At 40.5% G+C, this 19,010-nt stretch overlaps 1 protein-coding gene across 4 annotated transcripts in view; it reads right to left on the bottom strand.

The window, feature by feature from the left end:
• Positions 1-19,010, bottom strand: part of LOC133613889 (cordon-bleu protein-like 1) — a 182,162-nt gene that overhangs the window by 84,777 nt on the left and 78,375 nt on the right. For all 4 annotated transcript variants that reach the window (XM_061971770.2, XM_061971771.2, XM_072914422.1 and 1 more), the window contains exon 2: positions 5,067-5,255. In XM_061971770.2, coding sequence (XP_061827754.1) covers positions 5,067-5,255 — 189 coding nt within the window. The remainder of the gene's footprint in view (positions 1-5,066; positions 5,256-19,010) is intronic.

Raw genomic sequence — 19,010 nt, 5'->3', positions numbered from 1 at the left:
TTCCTAGGGGGCGCTAGAGCGCAATTTTGATTTTTGCAGTTTGGTTTTTTTATTAAAAGACAATTTTCGCAGGTCCTGATGTGTGGGTCAAATATGGTGAGTTTTGAAGCATGTTAAGTGGGTCAAATTAGTGCTCGAAGAGGCGGCGGAAGAATAATAAAGAATAAAACGAACGAATAACAATAGGTCCTTATGTCCCATTGCGGGCCCTAAAAATCAAAATTGCGCTCTAGCGCCCCCTAGGAAAAAAAAAAACTAGACTGCCTGTAACTCCCACTAGGAAGGTCGGAAAGACATGAAACAAAATCCTCTATGTAGGTCTGACTCAGACCTAACTTTCATAATGGTACATTCTCGGGCTAAAATCAACAGGAAGTTGGCAATTCCCCCTTCAAGACAAAAAAGTACTAAAAACAGTCACTTTTGCCTCTTTGAGCTGTAATTTCACCCCCTTAACATGCTTCAAACTGAACACACACATCAGGACTGGCTAAAACTGTGATCTAATGAAAAAACCTAATCCCAAATCCAAAAATTGTGCTCTACAGCAATTTTTGAACAAAACTGATAAAAAACTGCTCCTCGGAAGAAAAAAATTACACAACTGCCTGTTACTCCCACTGGGAAGGTCGGAGAGACATGAAACAAAAACCTCTATGTAGGTCTCACTTAGACCTACATTTCATAAATTGACAACCCCCAGCAAAAATCAATAGGAAGTTTGCTATTCCCCCTTCAACACAACATTTTTGTAAAAAGCGGTCACCTTTCTTCAAAATCTATCTCCTCTGAGAGCGTTTGTCGTTTCGCCTTCAAACTAACACAGGTGAGAGATTAAACCCTTGTGTATAAAATAACAGAACAGCGTTTTAATACCTGCTCCGGTTTTGATTTTATGACCCTTCAAAGACCCGCTGCGCTGATGCTGCTGTTTTTTTAAGATGGCTGCTTAAAAGCAGGAAGCACCAACGTGCCCACACAATGCAGACAAGGTAGGTACACTAGACAAAAGTATTGGGACACTTATGACTACCACCGGACAAAAGTATTGGGACACTTAGGCCGAAAACTGAACAAAAGTATTGGGACACTTGGGCCGAAAACTGGACAAAAGTATTGGGACACTTAGGCCGAAAACTGGACAAAAGTATTGGGACACTTGGGACTACAACTTGCCAAAAGTATTGGGACACTTTGGACTAAAACTGGACAAAAGTATTGGGACACTTAGGACTGGCACCTGCCAAATACGCGGGCCCGAACAACGCTGCTTGCAGCTTTAATTACTTTTGAAATTGTATCTCAATTATGTAATTTTTATTTCCCTGAGGGAACTCTCCTGAAGGAATCAAAAGTACAAACCCCGTTTCCATATGAGTTGGGAAATTGTGTTAGATGTAAATATAAACAAAATACAATGATTTGCAAATCATTTCCAAGCCATATTCAGTTGAATATGCTACAAAGACAACATAAACATTTTTTTTTTTTTTTGCAAATAATCATTAACTTTAGAATTTGACGCCAGCAACACGTGACAAAGAAGTTGGGAAAGGTGGCAATAAATACTGATAAAGTTGAGGAATGCTCATCAAACACTTATTTGGAACATCCTACAGGTGTGCAGGCTGATTGGGAACAGGTGGGTGCCATGATTGGGTATAAAAGTAGACTCCATGAAATGCTCAGTCGTTCACAAACAAGGACGGGGCGAGGGTCACCACTTTGTCAACAAATGCCTGAGCAAATTGTTTAAGAACAACATTTATCAACCAGCTATTGCAAGGAATTTAGGGATTTCACCATCTACGCTCCGTAATATCATCAAAGGGTTCAGAGGATCTGGAGAAATCACTGCACGTAAGCAGCTAAGCCCGTGACCTTCCATCCCTCAGGCTGTACTGCATCAACAAGCGACATCAGTGTGTAAAGGATATCACCACATGGGCTCAGGAACACTTCAGAAACCCACTGTCAGTAACTACAGTTGGTCGCTGCATCTGTAAGTGCAAGTTAAAACTCCACTATGCAAAGTCACAGCCATTTATCAACAACACCCAGAACTGAAAAAAGTCATCTCATTTCTCAACAAGGAATTTAGGGACTCACCATCTACGCTCCGTAATATCATCAAAAGGTTCAGAGAATCTGGAGGAATCACTGCACGTAAGCGGCAAGGCCAAAAACCAACATTGATTGCCCGTGACCTTGGATCCCTCAGGCCGTAGTGCATTGAAAAGCCACATCAGTGTGTAAAGGATATCACCACATGGGCTCAGGAACACTTCAGAAACCCACTGTCAGTAACTACAGTTGGTCGCTACATCTGTAAGTGCAAGTTAAAACTCTCCTATGCAAGCGAAAACCGTATATCAACAACACCCAGAAACGCCGTCGGCTTCGCTGGGCCTGAGCTCGTCTAAGATGGACTGATACAAAGTGGAAAAGTGTTCTGTGGTCTGACGAGTCCACATTTCAAATTGTTTTTGGTAAACTGTGGACGTCGTGTCCTCCGGACCAAAGAGGAAAAGAACCATCCGGATTGTTCTAGGCGCAAAGTGTAAAAGGCAGCATGTGTGATGGTATGGGGGTGTATTAGTGCCCAAGACGTGGGTAACTTACACATCTGTGAAGGCGCCGTTAATGCTGAAAGGTACATACAGCTTTTGGAGCAACATAGCAATGTTACCATGGACGCCCCTGCTTATTTCAGCAAGACAATGCCAAGCCACGTGTTACATCAACGTGGCTTCATAGTAAAAGAGTGCGGGTACTAGACTGGCCTGCCTGTAGTCCAGTCATTGAAAATGTGTGACGCATTATGAAGCCTAAAATAGCACAACGGAGACCCCCGGACTGTTGAACAACTTAAGCTGTACATCAAGCAAGAATGGGAAAGAATTCCACCTGAGAAGCTTCAAAAATGTGTCTCCTCACTTCCCAAACCTTTACTGAGTGTTGTTAAAAGGAAAGGCCATGTAACACAGTGGTGAACATGCCCTTTCCCAACTACTTTGGCACGTGTTGCAGCCATGAAATTCTAAGTTGATTATTATTTGCAAAGTTTATGAGTTTGAACATCAAATATGTTGTCTTTGTAGCATATTCAACTGAATATGGCTTGAAAATGATTTTCAAATCATTGTATTCCGTTTATATTTACATCTAACACAATTTCCCAACTCATATGGAAACGGGGTTTGTAATATGACCTAGCAAAGGCAACTTTACCACCAACATAGCACATCCTTGAAGGTTCTAGATCAGGGGTGCTCACACTTTTTCTGCAGGCGAGCTACTTTTCAATTGATCAAGTCGTGGGGATCTACCTCATTCATATATATCATTTATATTTACTTATTTATGAAATATATGTTTTTGTTAACAAGTTAGAGGTGTTTAATGATAATGCAAGCATGTTTAACACATGTAGTTAATATTGTTAAAAAATTAAAGGTGTTTAATGATAATACAAGTATGTTAAATACATATAGTTAATATTGTTAACAAGTTAAAGGTGTTTAAAGATAATGAAAGCATGTTTAACACATATAGTTAATATTGTTAACAAGTTAAAGGTGTTTAAAGATAATACAAGCATGTTTAACACATATAGTTAATATTGTTAACAAGTTAAAGGTGTTTAAAGATAATACAAGCATGTTTAACACATATAGAGTCCTTTCTTTCATGAAGACAAGAATATAAGTTGGTGTATTACCTGATTGTGATGACTTGCATTGATAGGAATCAGACAGTGGTGCTGATAAGGTCCGCATTTTCGAATGGAGGAGAAAAAAAGTCCTCCTTTCTGTCCAATACCACATGAAAGTGGTTGGTTTTTGGCATCTTATTTGTCCAGCTTCCGTACTCCTTTGTATACACTTTACAAGAAATACATTGTCGGCAAACTCTGTAGCTTGCTAGCTTGTGCACGCCAGCTTTCTGAGACTCCTATTTTGTTAGCGCAACTGTGCAACTGTGCAGTCGGTCTTTGGAGTTTTGACGACAGGTACGGCGCCAGAGTCTGTTGAAATAAAGTGTTTCTCGCCTTCCAGTCGGTCATTTTAATGAGCTGGCAGCAGCCAGCGTCATCTCAGAAGACCCTCGGGTGCCGTGAATGTCAATCAAGTGACGAAAATGACGTCATTGTGAAGATTTATGATCGCTCATTTTTAGGACTATTTTTTTAATGCCTGGCTGGTGATCGACTGACACACCCTCCGAGATCGACCGGTAGCTCGCGATCGACGTAATGAGCACCCCTGCCCTAGGGTAAACTGGGTGTAACACACGGCACACTGACAAAGCTTAACCTATTATGACTATAACAATCTACAAGGTTAATGTAGGTTGCTTCTCTTTCTCCCCCTCCATTTTTCTGCATTCTTTCGTATCTCAAGTTATCATTACGTATATGTATTGTTGCATTTAAACAACTGTATTGTTGATAATAAAGGTAAATTATTGGTATCGTTCATTATCAATAGCGCTATTTCTATTGGTATTTGTATTGATCCATTTGTAGTGTAATAATGCTCATTGTCATTTCTGTATTATTTTTTATTTTTCGCTAACTGCTTATTTGCTATTACTTTTACCATCATATTTGTACTGATGTTGCTCTATTGTTGTTGTTGTTGTTATTTGCTGTTGTTGTTTTTGTCTCTCTGTCTAATCCCCCTCTTGTCCCCACAATTTCCCCCTCTGTCTTTTTTTTTCTCTTTCTATCCCCTCCTGCTCCGGCCCGGCTGCACTAAATGATAATATAAATACATTTAATAAAGTCAAATACAAATAAGGCAACAAGAGAAGTATCCTACACTTCTCTTTTGTAAAGTAAATCTGAACAGCCGACATGGGCATCTACATCAACTATATGATTTGCCTGAGAAGCTGGACAGGACACAAAAAAAAAAAAAAAAAAAATCTTTTTTTTTTTTTTTTTTTTTTTTTTTAAATAATGTAATGCGATCTACCAATACTACCTTTGCGATCGACTGGTAGATCGCGATCGACGTATTGAGCACCCCTGTTCTAGAGGCTTGAGGAGGCTTCTTGTGTACCTGCCGTGAACCGTGGTCATCTTTTCCACCCCGTCCGGCAAAACCACAACGAGAGAAAGGTCCTTATCGATGAGATTCTCCTTGTGGTCCATGGTGAATGCCAGGTTTCCTGGATACCACTGGGAGAAACCTGAGGAATCCAGACTCTTCAGTGCCGGCGGGCTGGGGGCTTTGCTCTTGGTTGACACCCTGTGGAGGAAAATAAATAACACTAAGAATGCTTGCTTGGAGGCAACAAACGCAATAAAACATGTTTTTTTTTATTTTTAGAATTCTAGTCCTCCCCAGTGGGATTGATCGAATGGAGTGTGTTGTCCTCCAGGCCATAGAAAGTCCAACTAAAAACCAGTCACAAGACATGTTTCCACACACCGGCCTGAGGACATGTCTGCATGAGTTCTTTCTGAGACGACAAAGCTGTCTCTCTTTGAGTCCAGTGAGTTCCATCCATCCATTTTCTACCGCTTGTCCCTTTTGGGGGTCTCAGGGGGTGCACCCTGGACAAGTCGCCACCTCATCACAGGGCCAACACAGATAGACAGACAACATTCACACACTAGGGACCATTTAGTGTTGCCTATCAACCTATCCCCAGGTGCATCCTCTTACTGACCCTCGAACAAGCAGATCACTTAGTAAGCACCACCACAGATGAGTGAGGTTTTTCAGAATCGTAGCCCCGAATTATAGCCCGGTGAAGTCTCAAGTGGAGGTCCAGAGGAATCTAAGCAATGGAAGCTTACTGGCTGGACTTAGGCACCTCTACTAAGGGGTTCTCATTAGCCTTGCTCTGGAGCCCACAGTCGTTAAACACCGTCATTTACACGACAATGCCTAATTCTCACGTCACTACTACTAGTGTCTATTCCAGCTGAGGGGGGGGCTACACCCTGGACTAAAGGGCCAAAAACGTTTGAAATAGTACAAGGCAAGCAATAACATTGTTAACAAAGATAATAATAGGTGTTGTTCAGGGAACTACTGGAATCCGTCATTTGGAACCACAATGAGAGAACATCTTTCACAAGGTGCTCGATCTAATCAGACGTGGGTCAAACATGTGCCTCACCCTCTCACAAATATCAGCATTTGGAAACACAATGAGAGAACATCTTCCACATGGCCATAGGGTGCTTGATCCAATCAGAGGGGCCTCACCCTCACACAGACATCAACATTATCAACACAAATGGTAAATGTGTTATACTTGTATAGCGCTTTTCTACCTTCAAGGTACTCAAAGCGCTTTGACACTGGTTCCACATTCACCCATTCACACACACACATTCACACACTGATGGCGGGAGCTGCCATGCAAGGCCCTAACCACTGACCACTGGATGGATGTATTGATGGTTGGATGGACGGGATGGATGAATGGATGTTAGATGATGCATTGATGTTAGATAGACGGACATATGTTGGATAGATGGATGGATGGTTAGATGATTGGATAGACGGATGGTTAGTTAGATGGTTATATGGATGGATGTTAGATGGACGGACGGATGTTAGATGTATTGATGGTTAGATGAATGGATGGACAGATGGATGAATGTTAGAAGGTTGGATGAATGCATTGATGGCTAGATGGACGGGATGGATGAATGGATGTTAGATGATGTACTGATTGTTAGATAGACAGACATATGTCAGATAGATGGATGTATAATGATTAGATGGATGTTAGATGATGGATGGACGGTTAGATGGATGGATGGTTGGATGGATGTTAGATGATGGATGGACGGTTAGATGATGCATTGATGTTAGATAGACGGACATATGTTTGATAGATGGATGGATGGTTAGATGATTGGATAGACGGATGGTTAGTTAGATGGTTATATGGATGGATGTTAGATGGACGGACGGATGTTAGATGTATTGATGGTTAGATGAATGGATGGACATATGGATGAATGTTAGAAGGTTGGATGAATGTATTGATGGTTAGATGGACGGGATGGATGAATGGATGTTAGATGATGTACTGATGGTTAGATAGATGGGCATATGTCAGATAGATGGATGTATAATGATTAGATGGATGTTAGATGATGGATGGACGGTTAGATGGATGGATGGTTGGATGGATGTTAGATGATGGATGGACGGTTAGATGATGCATTGATGTTAGATAGACGGACATATGTTTGATCGATGGATGGATGGTTAGATGATTGGATAGACGGATGGTTAGTTAGATGGTTATATGGATGGATGTTAGATGGACGGACGGATGTTAGATGTATTGATGGTTAGATGAATGGATGGACAGATGGATGAATGTTAGAAGGTTGGATGAATGTATTGATGGTTAGATGGACGGGATGGATGAATGGATGTTAGATGATGTACTGATTGTTAGATAGATGGACATATGTCAGATAGATGGATGTATAATGATTAGATGGATGTTAGATGATGGATGGACGGTTAGATGGATGGATGGTTGGATGGATGTTAGATGATGGATGGACGGTTAGATGATGCATTGATGTTAGATAGACGGACATATGTTTGATAGATGGATGGATGGTTAGATGATTGGATAGACGGATGGTTAGTTAGATGGTTATATGGATGGATGTTAGATGGACGGACGGATGTTAGATGTATTGATGGTTAGATGAATGGATGGACATATGGATGAATGTTAGAAGGTTGGATGAATGTATTGATGGTTAGATGGACGGGATGGATGAATGGATGTTAGATGATGTACTGATGGTTAGATAGATGGGCATATGTCAGATAGATGGATGTATAATGATTAGATGGATGTTAGATGATGGATGGACGGTTAGATGGATGGATGGTTGGATGGATGTTGGATGATGGATGGACGGTTAGATGATGCATTGATGTTAGATAGACGGACATATGTTTGATAGATGGATGGATGGTTAGATGATTGGATAGACGGATGGTTAGTTAGATGGTTATATGGATGGATGTTAGATGGACGGACGGATGTTAGATGTATTGATGGTTAGATGAATGGATGGACAGATGGATGAATGTTAAAAGGTTGGATGAATGTATTGATGGTTAGATGGACGGGATGGATGAATGGATGTTAGATGATGTATTGATTGTTAGATAGATGGGCATATGTCAGATAGATGGATGTATAATGATTAGATGGATGTTAGATGATGGATGGACGGTTAGATGGATGGATGGTTGGATGGATGTTAGATGATGGATGGACAATTAGATGGATGGAATGTTGGATGGATGATGCTAGATGGATAGACGGATGTTAGATGGATGAATTGATGGTTAGATGGTTGGTTGGATGGATGGATAATGGATGGATGGTTAAATAGATGGTTGGCTGGTTAAATGGATGAATGAACAGAGACAACCACCAGTTGGATGGTCTATATGGATGGATGTTAGATGGATGAACGGGTGTTACATAGATGTATTGATGGTTAGATGGATGGATGGACAGATGGATGGTTAGATTGATGGACAGACAGTTGGATGGGATGGATGAACGGATGTTAGATGATGTATTGATTGTTAGATGGATGGACATATGTCGGATAGATGGTTAGATGGATGGATGGTTAGATAGATGGTTGGATGGTTAAATGGATGAATGAACAGACAACCACCAGTTGGATGGTTATATGGATGGATGTTAGATGGATGACAGATGTTAGATAGATGTATTGATGGTTAGATGATGGTTAGATGGATGGATGGACAGATGGATGTTAGATTGATGGACAGATGGTTGGATGGTTAGAAAGGACAGATGCCAGATGGATGAATGTTAGAAGGTTGGATGAATGTATTGATGGTTGGATGGACGGGATGGATGAATGGATGTTAGATGATGTACTGATTGTTAGATAGATGGGCATATGTCAGATAGATGGATGTATAATGATTAGATGGATGTTAGATGATGGATGGACGGTTAGATGGATGGATGGTTGGATGGATGATGCTAGATGGATAGACGGATGTTAGATGGATGAATTGATGGTTAGATGGTTGGTTGGATGGATGGATGGTTAGATAGATGGTTGGCTGGTTAAATGGATGAATGAACAGAGACAACCACCAGTTGGATGGTCTATATGGATGGATGTTAGATGGATGGACGGGTGTTAGATAGATGTATTGATGGTTAGATGGATGGATGGACAGATGGATGGTTAGATTGATGGACAGACGGTTGGATGGGATGGATGAACGGATGTTAGATGATGTATTGATTGTTAGATAGATGGTTGGATGGTTAAATGGATGAATAAACAGACAACCACCAGTTGGATGGTTATATGAATGGATGTTAGATGGATGACAGATGTTAGATAGATGTATTGATGGTTAGATGATGGTTAGATGGATGGATGGACATATGGTTGGATGGTTAGAAAGGACAGATGCCAGATGGATGAATGTTAGAAGGTTGGATGAATGTATTGATGGTTGGATGAACGGGATGGATGAATGGATGTTGGATGATGTACTGATTGTTAGATAGATGGACATATGTCGGATGGATGGATGTATGATGATTAGATGGATGTTAGATGATGGATGGATGGTTAGATGGATGGATGGTTGGATGGATGATGCTAGATGATAGACGGATGTTAGATGGATGGATTGATGGTTAGATGGTTGGTTAGATGGTTGGTTGGATGGATGGATAATGGATGGATGGTTAGATAGATGGTTGGCTGGTTAAATGGATGAATAAACAGAGACAACCACCAGTTGGATGGTCTATATGGATGGATGTTAGATGGATGGACGGGTGTTAGATAGATGTATTGATGGTTAGATGGATGGATGGACAGATGGATGGTTAGATTGATGGACAGACGGTTGGATGGGATGGATGAATGGATGTTAGATGATGTATTGATTGTTAGATAGATGGTTGGATGGTTAAATGGATGAATAAACAGACAACCACCAGTTGGATGGTTATATGAATGGATGTTAGATGGATGACAGATGTTAGATAGATGTATTGATGGTTAGATGATGGTTAGATGGATGGATGGACAGATGGTTGGATGGTTAGAAAGGACAGATGCCAGATGGATGAATGTTAGAAGGTTGGATGAATGTATTGATGGACGGTTGGATGGGATGGATGAATGGATGTTAGATGATGTATTGATTGTTAGATAAACAGACATATGTCGGATGGATGGTTAGATGGATGGATGGTTAGAGAGATGTTGGATGGTTAAATGGATGAATAAACAGACAACCACCAGTTGGATGGTTATATGAATGGATGTTAGATGGATGACAGATGTTAGATAGATGTATTGATGGTTAGATGATGGTTAGATGGATGGATGGACAGATGGATGTTAGATTGATGGACAGATGATTGGATGGTTAGAAAGGACAGATGAGAGATGATGAATGTTAGAATGTTGGATGATGTACTGGTGGTTGGATGGACGGGATGGATGAATGGATGTTAGATGATGCATTGATGTTAGATAGACGGACATATGTTGGATAGATGGATGGATGGTTAGATGATTGGATAGACGGATGGTTAGTTAGATGGTTATATGGATGGATGTTAGATGGACGGACGGATGTTAGATGTATTGATGGTTAGATGAATGGATGGACAGATGGATGAATGTTAGAAGGTTGGATGAATGTATTGATGGTTAGATGGACGGGATGGATGAATGGATGTTAGATGATGTATTGATTGTTAGATAGATGGGCATATGTCAGATAGATGGATGTATAATGATTAGATGGATGTTAGATGATGGATGGACGGTTAGATGGATGGATGGTTGGATGGATGTTAGATGATGGATGGACGGTTAGATGATGCATTGATGTTAGATAGACGGACATATGTTTGATAGATGGATGGATGGTTAGATGATTGGATAGACGGATGGTTAGTTAGATGGTTATATGGATGGATGTTAGATGGACGGACGGATGTTAGATGTATTGATGGTTAGATGAATGGATGGACAGATGGATGAATGTTAGAAGGTTGGATGAATGTATTGATGGTTGGATGGACGGGATGGATGAATGGATGTTGGATGATGTACTGATTGTTAGATAGATGGGCATATGTCAGATAGATGGATGTATAATGATTAGATGGATGTTAGATGATGGATGGACGGTTAGATGGATGGATGGTTGGATGGATGTTAGATGATGGATGGACGGTTAGATGATGCATTGATGTTAGATAGACGGACATATGTTTGATAGATGGATGGATGGTTAGATGATTGGATAGACGGATGGTTAGTTAGATGGTTATATGGATGGATGTTAGATGGACGGACGGATGTTAGATGTATTGATGGTTAGATGAATGGATGGACAGATGGATGAATGTTAGAAGGTTGGATGAATTTTTGATGGTTAGATGGACGGGATGGATGAATGGATGTTAGATGATGTATTGATTGTTAGATAGATGGGCATATGTCAGATAGATGGATGTATAATGATTAGATGGATGTTAGATGATGGATGGACGGTTAGATGGATGGATGGTTGGATGGATGTTAGATGATGGATGGACGGTTAGATGATGCATTGATGTTAGATAGACGGACATATGTTTGATAGATGGATGGATGGTTAGATGATTGGATAGACGGATGGTTAGTTAGATGGTTATATGGATGGATGTTAGATGGACGGACGGATGTTAGATGTATTGATGGTTAGATGAATGGATGGACAGATGGATGAATGTTAGAAGGTTGGATGAATGTATTGATGGTTAGATGGACGGGATGGATGATTGTTAGATAGATGGGCATATGTCAGATAGATGGATGTATAATGATTAGATGGATGTTAGATGATGGATGGACGGTTAGATGGATGGATGGTTGGATGGATGTTAGATGATGGATGGATGGTTAGATGGATGGATGGTTGGATGGATGATGCTAGATGGATAGACGGATGTTAGATGGATGATTTGATGGTTAGATGGTTGGTTGGATGGATGGATAATGGATGGATGGTTAGATAGATGGTTGGCTGGTTAAATGGATGAATGAACAGAGACAACCACCAGTTGGATGGTCTATATGGATGGATGTTAGATGGATGGACGGGTGTTAGATAGATGTATTGATGGTTAGAAGGATGGATGGACAGACGGATGGTTAGATTAATGGACAGACGGTTGGATGGGATGGATGAACGGATGTTAGATGATGTATTGATTGTTAGATGGATGGACATATGTTGGATGGATGGTTAGATGGATGGATGGTTAGATAGATGGTTGGATGGTTAAATGGATGAATGAACAGAGACAACCACCAGTTGGATGGTTATATGGATGGATGTTAGATGGATGACAGATGTTAGATAGATGTATTGATGGTTAGATGATGGTTAGATGGATGGATGGACAGATGGATGGACGGTTAGAGAGGACAGATGGCAGATGGATGAATGTTAGAAGGTTGGATGAATGTATTGATGGTTGGATGGACGGGATGGATGAATGGATGTTGGATGATGTACTGATTGTTAGATAGATGGACATATGTCAGATGGATGGATGTATGATGATTAGATGGATGTTAGATGATGGATGGACGGTTAGATGGATGGATGGTTGATGCTAGATGGATAGACGGATGTTAAATGGATGAATTGATGGTTAGATGGTTGGTTGGATGATGGATAATGGATGGATGGTTAGATAGATGGTTGGCTGGTTAAATGGATGAATGAACAGAGACAACCACCAGTTGGATGGATGTTAGATGGATGGACGGGTGTTAGATAGATGTATTGATGGTTAGATGGATGGATGGACAGACGGATGGTTAGATTAATGGACAGACGGTTGGATGGGATGGATGAATGGATGTTAGATGATGTATTGATTGTTAGATAGACAGACATATGTCGGATGGATGGTTAGATGGATGGATGGTTAGATGGTTAAATGGATGAATGAACATAGACAACCACCAGTTGGATGGTTATATGAATGGATGTTAGATGGATGACAGATGTTAGATAGATGTATTGATGGTTAGATGATGGTTAGATGGATGGATGGACAGATGGATGTTAGATTGATGGACAGATGTTTGGATGGTTAGAAAGGACAGCTGCCAGATGGATGAATGTTAGAAGGTTGGATGAATGTATTGATGGTTGGATGGACGGGATGGATGAATGGATGTTAGATGATGTATTGATTGTTAGATAGATGGACATGTCGGATGGATGGTTAGATGGATGGATGGTTAGATGGTTAAATGGATGAATGAACAGAGACAACTACCAGTTGGATGGTTATATGGATGGATGGTAGATGGATGACAGATGTTAGATAGATGTATTGATGGTTAGATGGATGGATGGACAGATGGATGGGATGGATGAATGGATGTTAGATGATGTATTGATTGTTAGATAAACAGACATATGTCGGATGGATGGTTAGATGGATGGATGGTTAGATAGATGGTTGGATGGTTAAATGGATGAATAAACAGACAACCACCAGTTGGATGGTTATATGGATGGATGTTAGATGGATGACAGATGTTAGATAGATGTATTGATGGTTAGATGCTGGTTAGATGGATGGATGGACAGATGGATGTTAGATTGATGGACAGATGGTTGGATGTTAGAAAGGACAGATGCCAGATGGATGAATGTTAGAAGGTTGGATGAATGTATTGATGGTTGGATGGACAGGATGGATGAATGGATGTTAGATGATGTACTGATTGTTAGATAGATGGACATATGTCGGATGGATGGATGTATAATGATTAGATGGATGTTAGATGATGGATGGACGGTTACATGGATGGATGGTTGGATGGATGATGCTAGATGGATAGACGGATGTTAGATGGATGATTTGATGGTTAGATGGTTGGTTGGATGGATGGATAATGGATGGATGGTTAGATAGATGGTTGGCTGGTTAAATGGATGAATGAACAGAGACAACCACCAGTTGGATGGTCTATATGGATGGATGTTAGATGGATAGACGGGTGTTAGATAGATGTATTGATGGTTAGATGGATGGATGGACAGACGGATGGTTAGATTAATGGACAGACGGTTGGATGGGATGGATGAACGGATGTTAGATGATGTATTGATTGTTAGATGGATGGACATATGTCGGATGGAAGGTTAGATGGATGGATGGTTAGATAGATGGTTGGATGGTTAAATGGATGAATGAACAGACAACCACCAGTTGGATGGTTATATGGATGGATGTTAGATGGATGACAGATGTTAGATAGATGTATTGATGGTTAGATGATGGTTAGATGGATGGATGGACAGATGGATGTTAGATTGATGGACAGATGGTTGGATGGTTAGAAAGGACAGATGCCAGATGGATGAATGTTAGAAGGTTGGATGAATGTATTGATGGTTGGATGGACGGGATGGATGAATGGATGTTGGATGATGTATTGATTGTTAGATAGATGGGCATATGTCAGATGGATGGATGGATGATGATTGGATGGATGTTAGATGATGGATGGACAATTAGATGGATGGAATGTTGGATGGATGATGCTAGATGGATAGACGGATGTTAGATGGATGAATTTGTGGTTAGATGGTTGGTTGGATGGATGGATAATGGATGGATGGTTAAATAGATGGTTGGCTGGTTAAATGGATGAATGAACAGAGACAACCACCAGTTGGATGGTCTATATGGATGGATGTTAGATGGATGAACGGGTGTTACATAGATGTATTGATGGTTAGATGGATGGATGGACTGATGGAGGGTTAGATTGATGGACAGACAGTTGGATGGGATGGATGAACGAATGTTAGATGATGTATTGATTGTTAGATGGATGGACATATGTCGGATGGATGGTTAGATGGATGGATGGTTAGATAGATGGTTGGATGGTTAAATGGATGAATGAACAGAGACAACTACCAGTTGGATGGTTATATGGATGGATGTTAGATGGATAACAGATGTTAGATAGATGTATTGATGGTTAGATGGATGGATGGACAGATGGATGTTATATTGATGGACAGATGGTTGGATGGTTAGAAAGGACAGATGCCAGATGGATGAATGTTAGAAGGTTGGATGAATGTATTGATGGTTGGATGGATGAGATGGATGAATAGATGTTAGATGATGTACTGATTGTTAGATAGATGGACATATGTCGGATGGATGGATGTATGATGATTAGATGGATGTTAGATGATGGATGGACGGTTAGATGGATGGAATGTTGGATGGATGATGCTAGATGGATAGACGGATGTTAGATGGATGAATTGATGGTTAGATGGTTGGTTGGATGGATGGATAATGGATGGATGGTTAAATAGATGGTTGGCTGGTTAAATGGATGAATGAACAGAGACAACCACCAGTTGGATGGTCTATATGGATGGATGTTAGATGGATGAACAGGTGTTACATAGATGTATTGATGGTTAGATGGATGGATGGACTGATGGATGGTTAGATTGATGGACAGACGGTTGGATGGGATGGATGAATGGATGTTAGATGATGTATTGATTGTTAGATAGATGGTTGGATGGTTAAATGGATGAATAAACAGACAACCACCAGTTGGATGGTTATATGAATGGATGTTAGATGGATGACAGATGTTAGATAGATGTATTGATGGTTAGATGATGGTTAGATGGATGGATGGACAGATGGTTGGATGGTTAGAAAGGACAGATGCCAGATGGATGAATGTTAGAAGGTTGGATGAATGTATTGATGGTTGGATGGATGAATGGATGTTGGATGATGTATTGATTGTTAGATAGATGGGCATATGTCAGATGGATGGATGGATGATGATTGGATGGATGTTAGATGATGGATGGACAATTAGATGGATGGAATGTTGGATGGATGATGCTAGATGGATAGACGGATGTTAGATGGATGAATTGATGGTTAGATGGTTGGTTGGATGGATGGATAATGGATGGATGGTTAGATAGATGGTTGGCTGGTTAAATGGATGAATGAACAGAGACAACCACCAGTTGGATGGTCTATATGGATGGATGTTAGATGGATGGACGGGTGTTAGATAGATGTATTGATGGTTAGATGGATGGATGGACAGACGGATGGTTAGATTAATGGACAGACGGTTGGATGGGATGGATGAACGGATGTTAGATGATGTATTGATTGTTAGATAGATGGTTGGATGGTTAAATGGATGAATAAACAGACAACCACCAGTTGGATGGTTATATGGATGGATGTCAGATGGATGGACGGGTGTTACATAGATGTATTGATGGTTAGATGGATGGATGGACAGATGGATGTTAGATTGATGGACAGATGGTTGGATGGTTAGAAAGGACAGATGCCAGATGATGAATGTTAGAATGTTGGATGATGTACTGGTGGTTGGATGGACGGGATGGATGAATGGATGTTAGATGATGTACTGATTGTTAGATAGATGGACATATGTTGGATGGATGTATGATGATTAGATGGATGTTAGATGATGGATGGATGGTTGGATGGATGATGCTAGATGATAGACGGATGTTAGATGGATGGATTGATGGTTAGATGGTTGGTTGGATGGATGGATGGTTAGATAGATGGTTGGATGGTTAAATGGATGAATGAACAGAGACAACCACCAGTTGGATGGTCTATATGGATGGATGTTAGATGGATGGACGGGTGTTAGATAGATGTATTGATGGTTAGATGGATGGATGGACAGACGGATGGTTAGATTAATGGACAGACGGTTGGATGGGATGGATGAATGGATGTTAGATGATGTATTGATTGTTAGATAGATGGTTGGATGGTTAAATGGATGAATAAACAGACAACCACCAGTTGGATGGTTATATGAATGGATGTTAGATGGATGACAGATGTTAGATAGATGTATTGATGGTTAGATGATGGTTAGATGGATGGATGGACAGATGGTTGGATGGTTAGAAAGGACAGATGCCAGATGGATGAATGTTAGAAGGTTGGATGAATGTATTGATGGTTGGATGGATGAATGGATGTTGGATGATGTATTGATTGTTAGATAGATGGGCATATGTCAGATGGATGGATGGATGATGATTGGATGGATGTTAGATGATGGATGGACAATTAGATGGATGGAATGTTGGATGGATGATGCTAGATGGATAGACGGATGTTAGATGGATGAATTGATGGTTAGATGGTTGGTTGGATGGATGGATAATGGATGGATGGTTAGATAGATGGTTGGCTGGTTAAATGGATGAATGAACAGAGACAACCACCAGTTGGATGGTTATATGAATGGATGTTAGATGGATGACAGATGTTAGATAGATGTATTGATGGTTAGATGATGGTTAGATGGATGGATGGACAGATGGTTGGATGGTTAGAAAGGACATATGCCAGATGGATTAATGTTAGAAGGTTGGATGAATGTATTGATGGTTGGATGGACGGGATGGATGAATGGATGTTGGATGATGTACTGATTGTTAGATAGATGGACATATGTCGGATGGATGGTTTTATGATGATTGGATGGATGTTAGATGATGGATGGACGGTTAGATGGATGGATGGTTGGATGGATGGTGCTAGATGATAAACGGATGTTAGATGGATGGATTGATGGTTAGATGGTTGGTTGGATGGATGGATAATGGATGGGTGGTTAAATAGATGGTTGGCTGGTTAAATGGATGAATGAACAGAGACAACCACCAGTTGGATGGATGTTAGATGGATGGACGGGTGTTAGATAGATGTATTGATGGTTAGATGGATGGATGGACAGATGGATGGTTAGATTGATGGACAGACGGTTGGATGGGATGGATGAATGGATGTTAGATGATGTATTGATTGTTAGATAGATGGTTGGATGGTTAAATGGATGAATAAACAGACAACCACCAGTTGGATGGTTATATGAATGGATGTTAGATGGATGACAGATGTTAGATAGATGTATTGATGGTTAGATGATGGTTAGATGGATGGATGGACTGATGGTTGGATGGTTAGAAAGGACAGATGCCAGATGATGAATGTTAGAATGTTGGATGATGTACTGGTGGTTGGATGGACGGGATGGATGAATGGATGTTAGATGATGTACTGATTGTTAGATAGATGGACATATGTTGGATGGATGTATGATGATTAGATGGATGTTAGATGATGGATGGATGGTTGGATGGATGATGCTAGATGATAGACGGATGTTAGATGGATGGATTGATGGTTAGATGGTTGGTTGGATGGATGGATGGTTAGATAGATGGTTGGATGGTTAAATGGATGAATGAACAGAGACAACCACCAGTTGGATGGTCTATATGGATGGATGTTAGATGGATGGACGGGTGTTAGATAGATGTATTGATGGTTAGATGGATGGATGGACAGACGGATGGTTAGATTAATGGACAGACGGTTGGATGGGATGGATGAATGGATGTTAGATGATGTATTGATTGTTAGATAGATGGTTGGATGGTTAAATGGATGAATAAACAGACAACCACCAGTTGGATGGTTATATGAATGGATGTTAGATGGATGACAGATGTTAGATAGATGTATTGATGGTTAGATGATGGTTAGATGGATGGATGGACAGATGGTTGGATGGTTAGAAAGGACATATGCCAGATGGATTAATGTTAGAAGGTTGGATGAATGTATTGATGGTTGGATGGACGGGATGGATGAATGGATGTTGGATGATGTACTGATTGTTAGATAGATGGACATATGTCGGATGGATGGTTTTATGATGATTGGATGGATGTTAGATGATGGATGGACGGTTAGATGGATGGATGGTTGGATGGATGATGCTAGATGATAAACGGATGTTAGATGGATGGATTGATGGTTAGATGGTTGGTTGG

The sequence above is a fragment of the Nerophis lumbriciformis genome, linkage group LG13 (assembly GCF_033978685.3).
Source record: "Nerophis lumbriciformis linkage group LG13, RoL_Nlum_v2.1, whole genome shotgun sequence".
NCBI lineage: Eukaryota > Metazoa > Chordata > Actinopteri > Syngnathiformes > Syngnathidae > Nerophis > Nerophis lumbriciformis.
The sequence above is the reverse complement of the archived record's forward strand: the minus strand, read 5'-3'. Positions and strand labels throughout refer to the sequence as shown.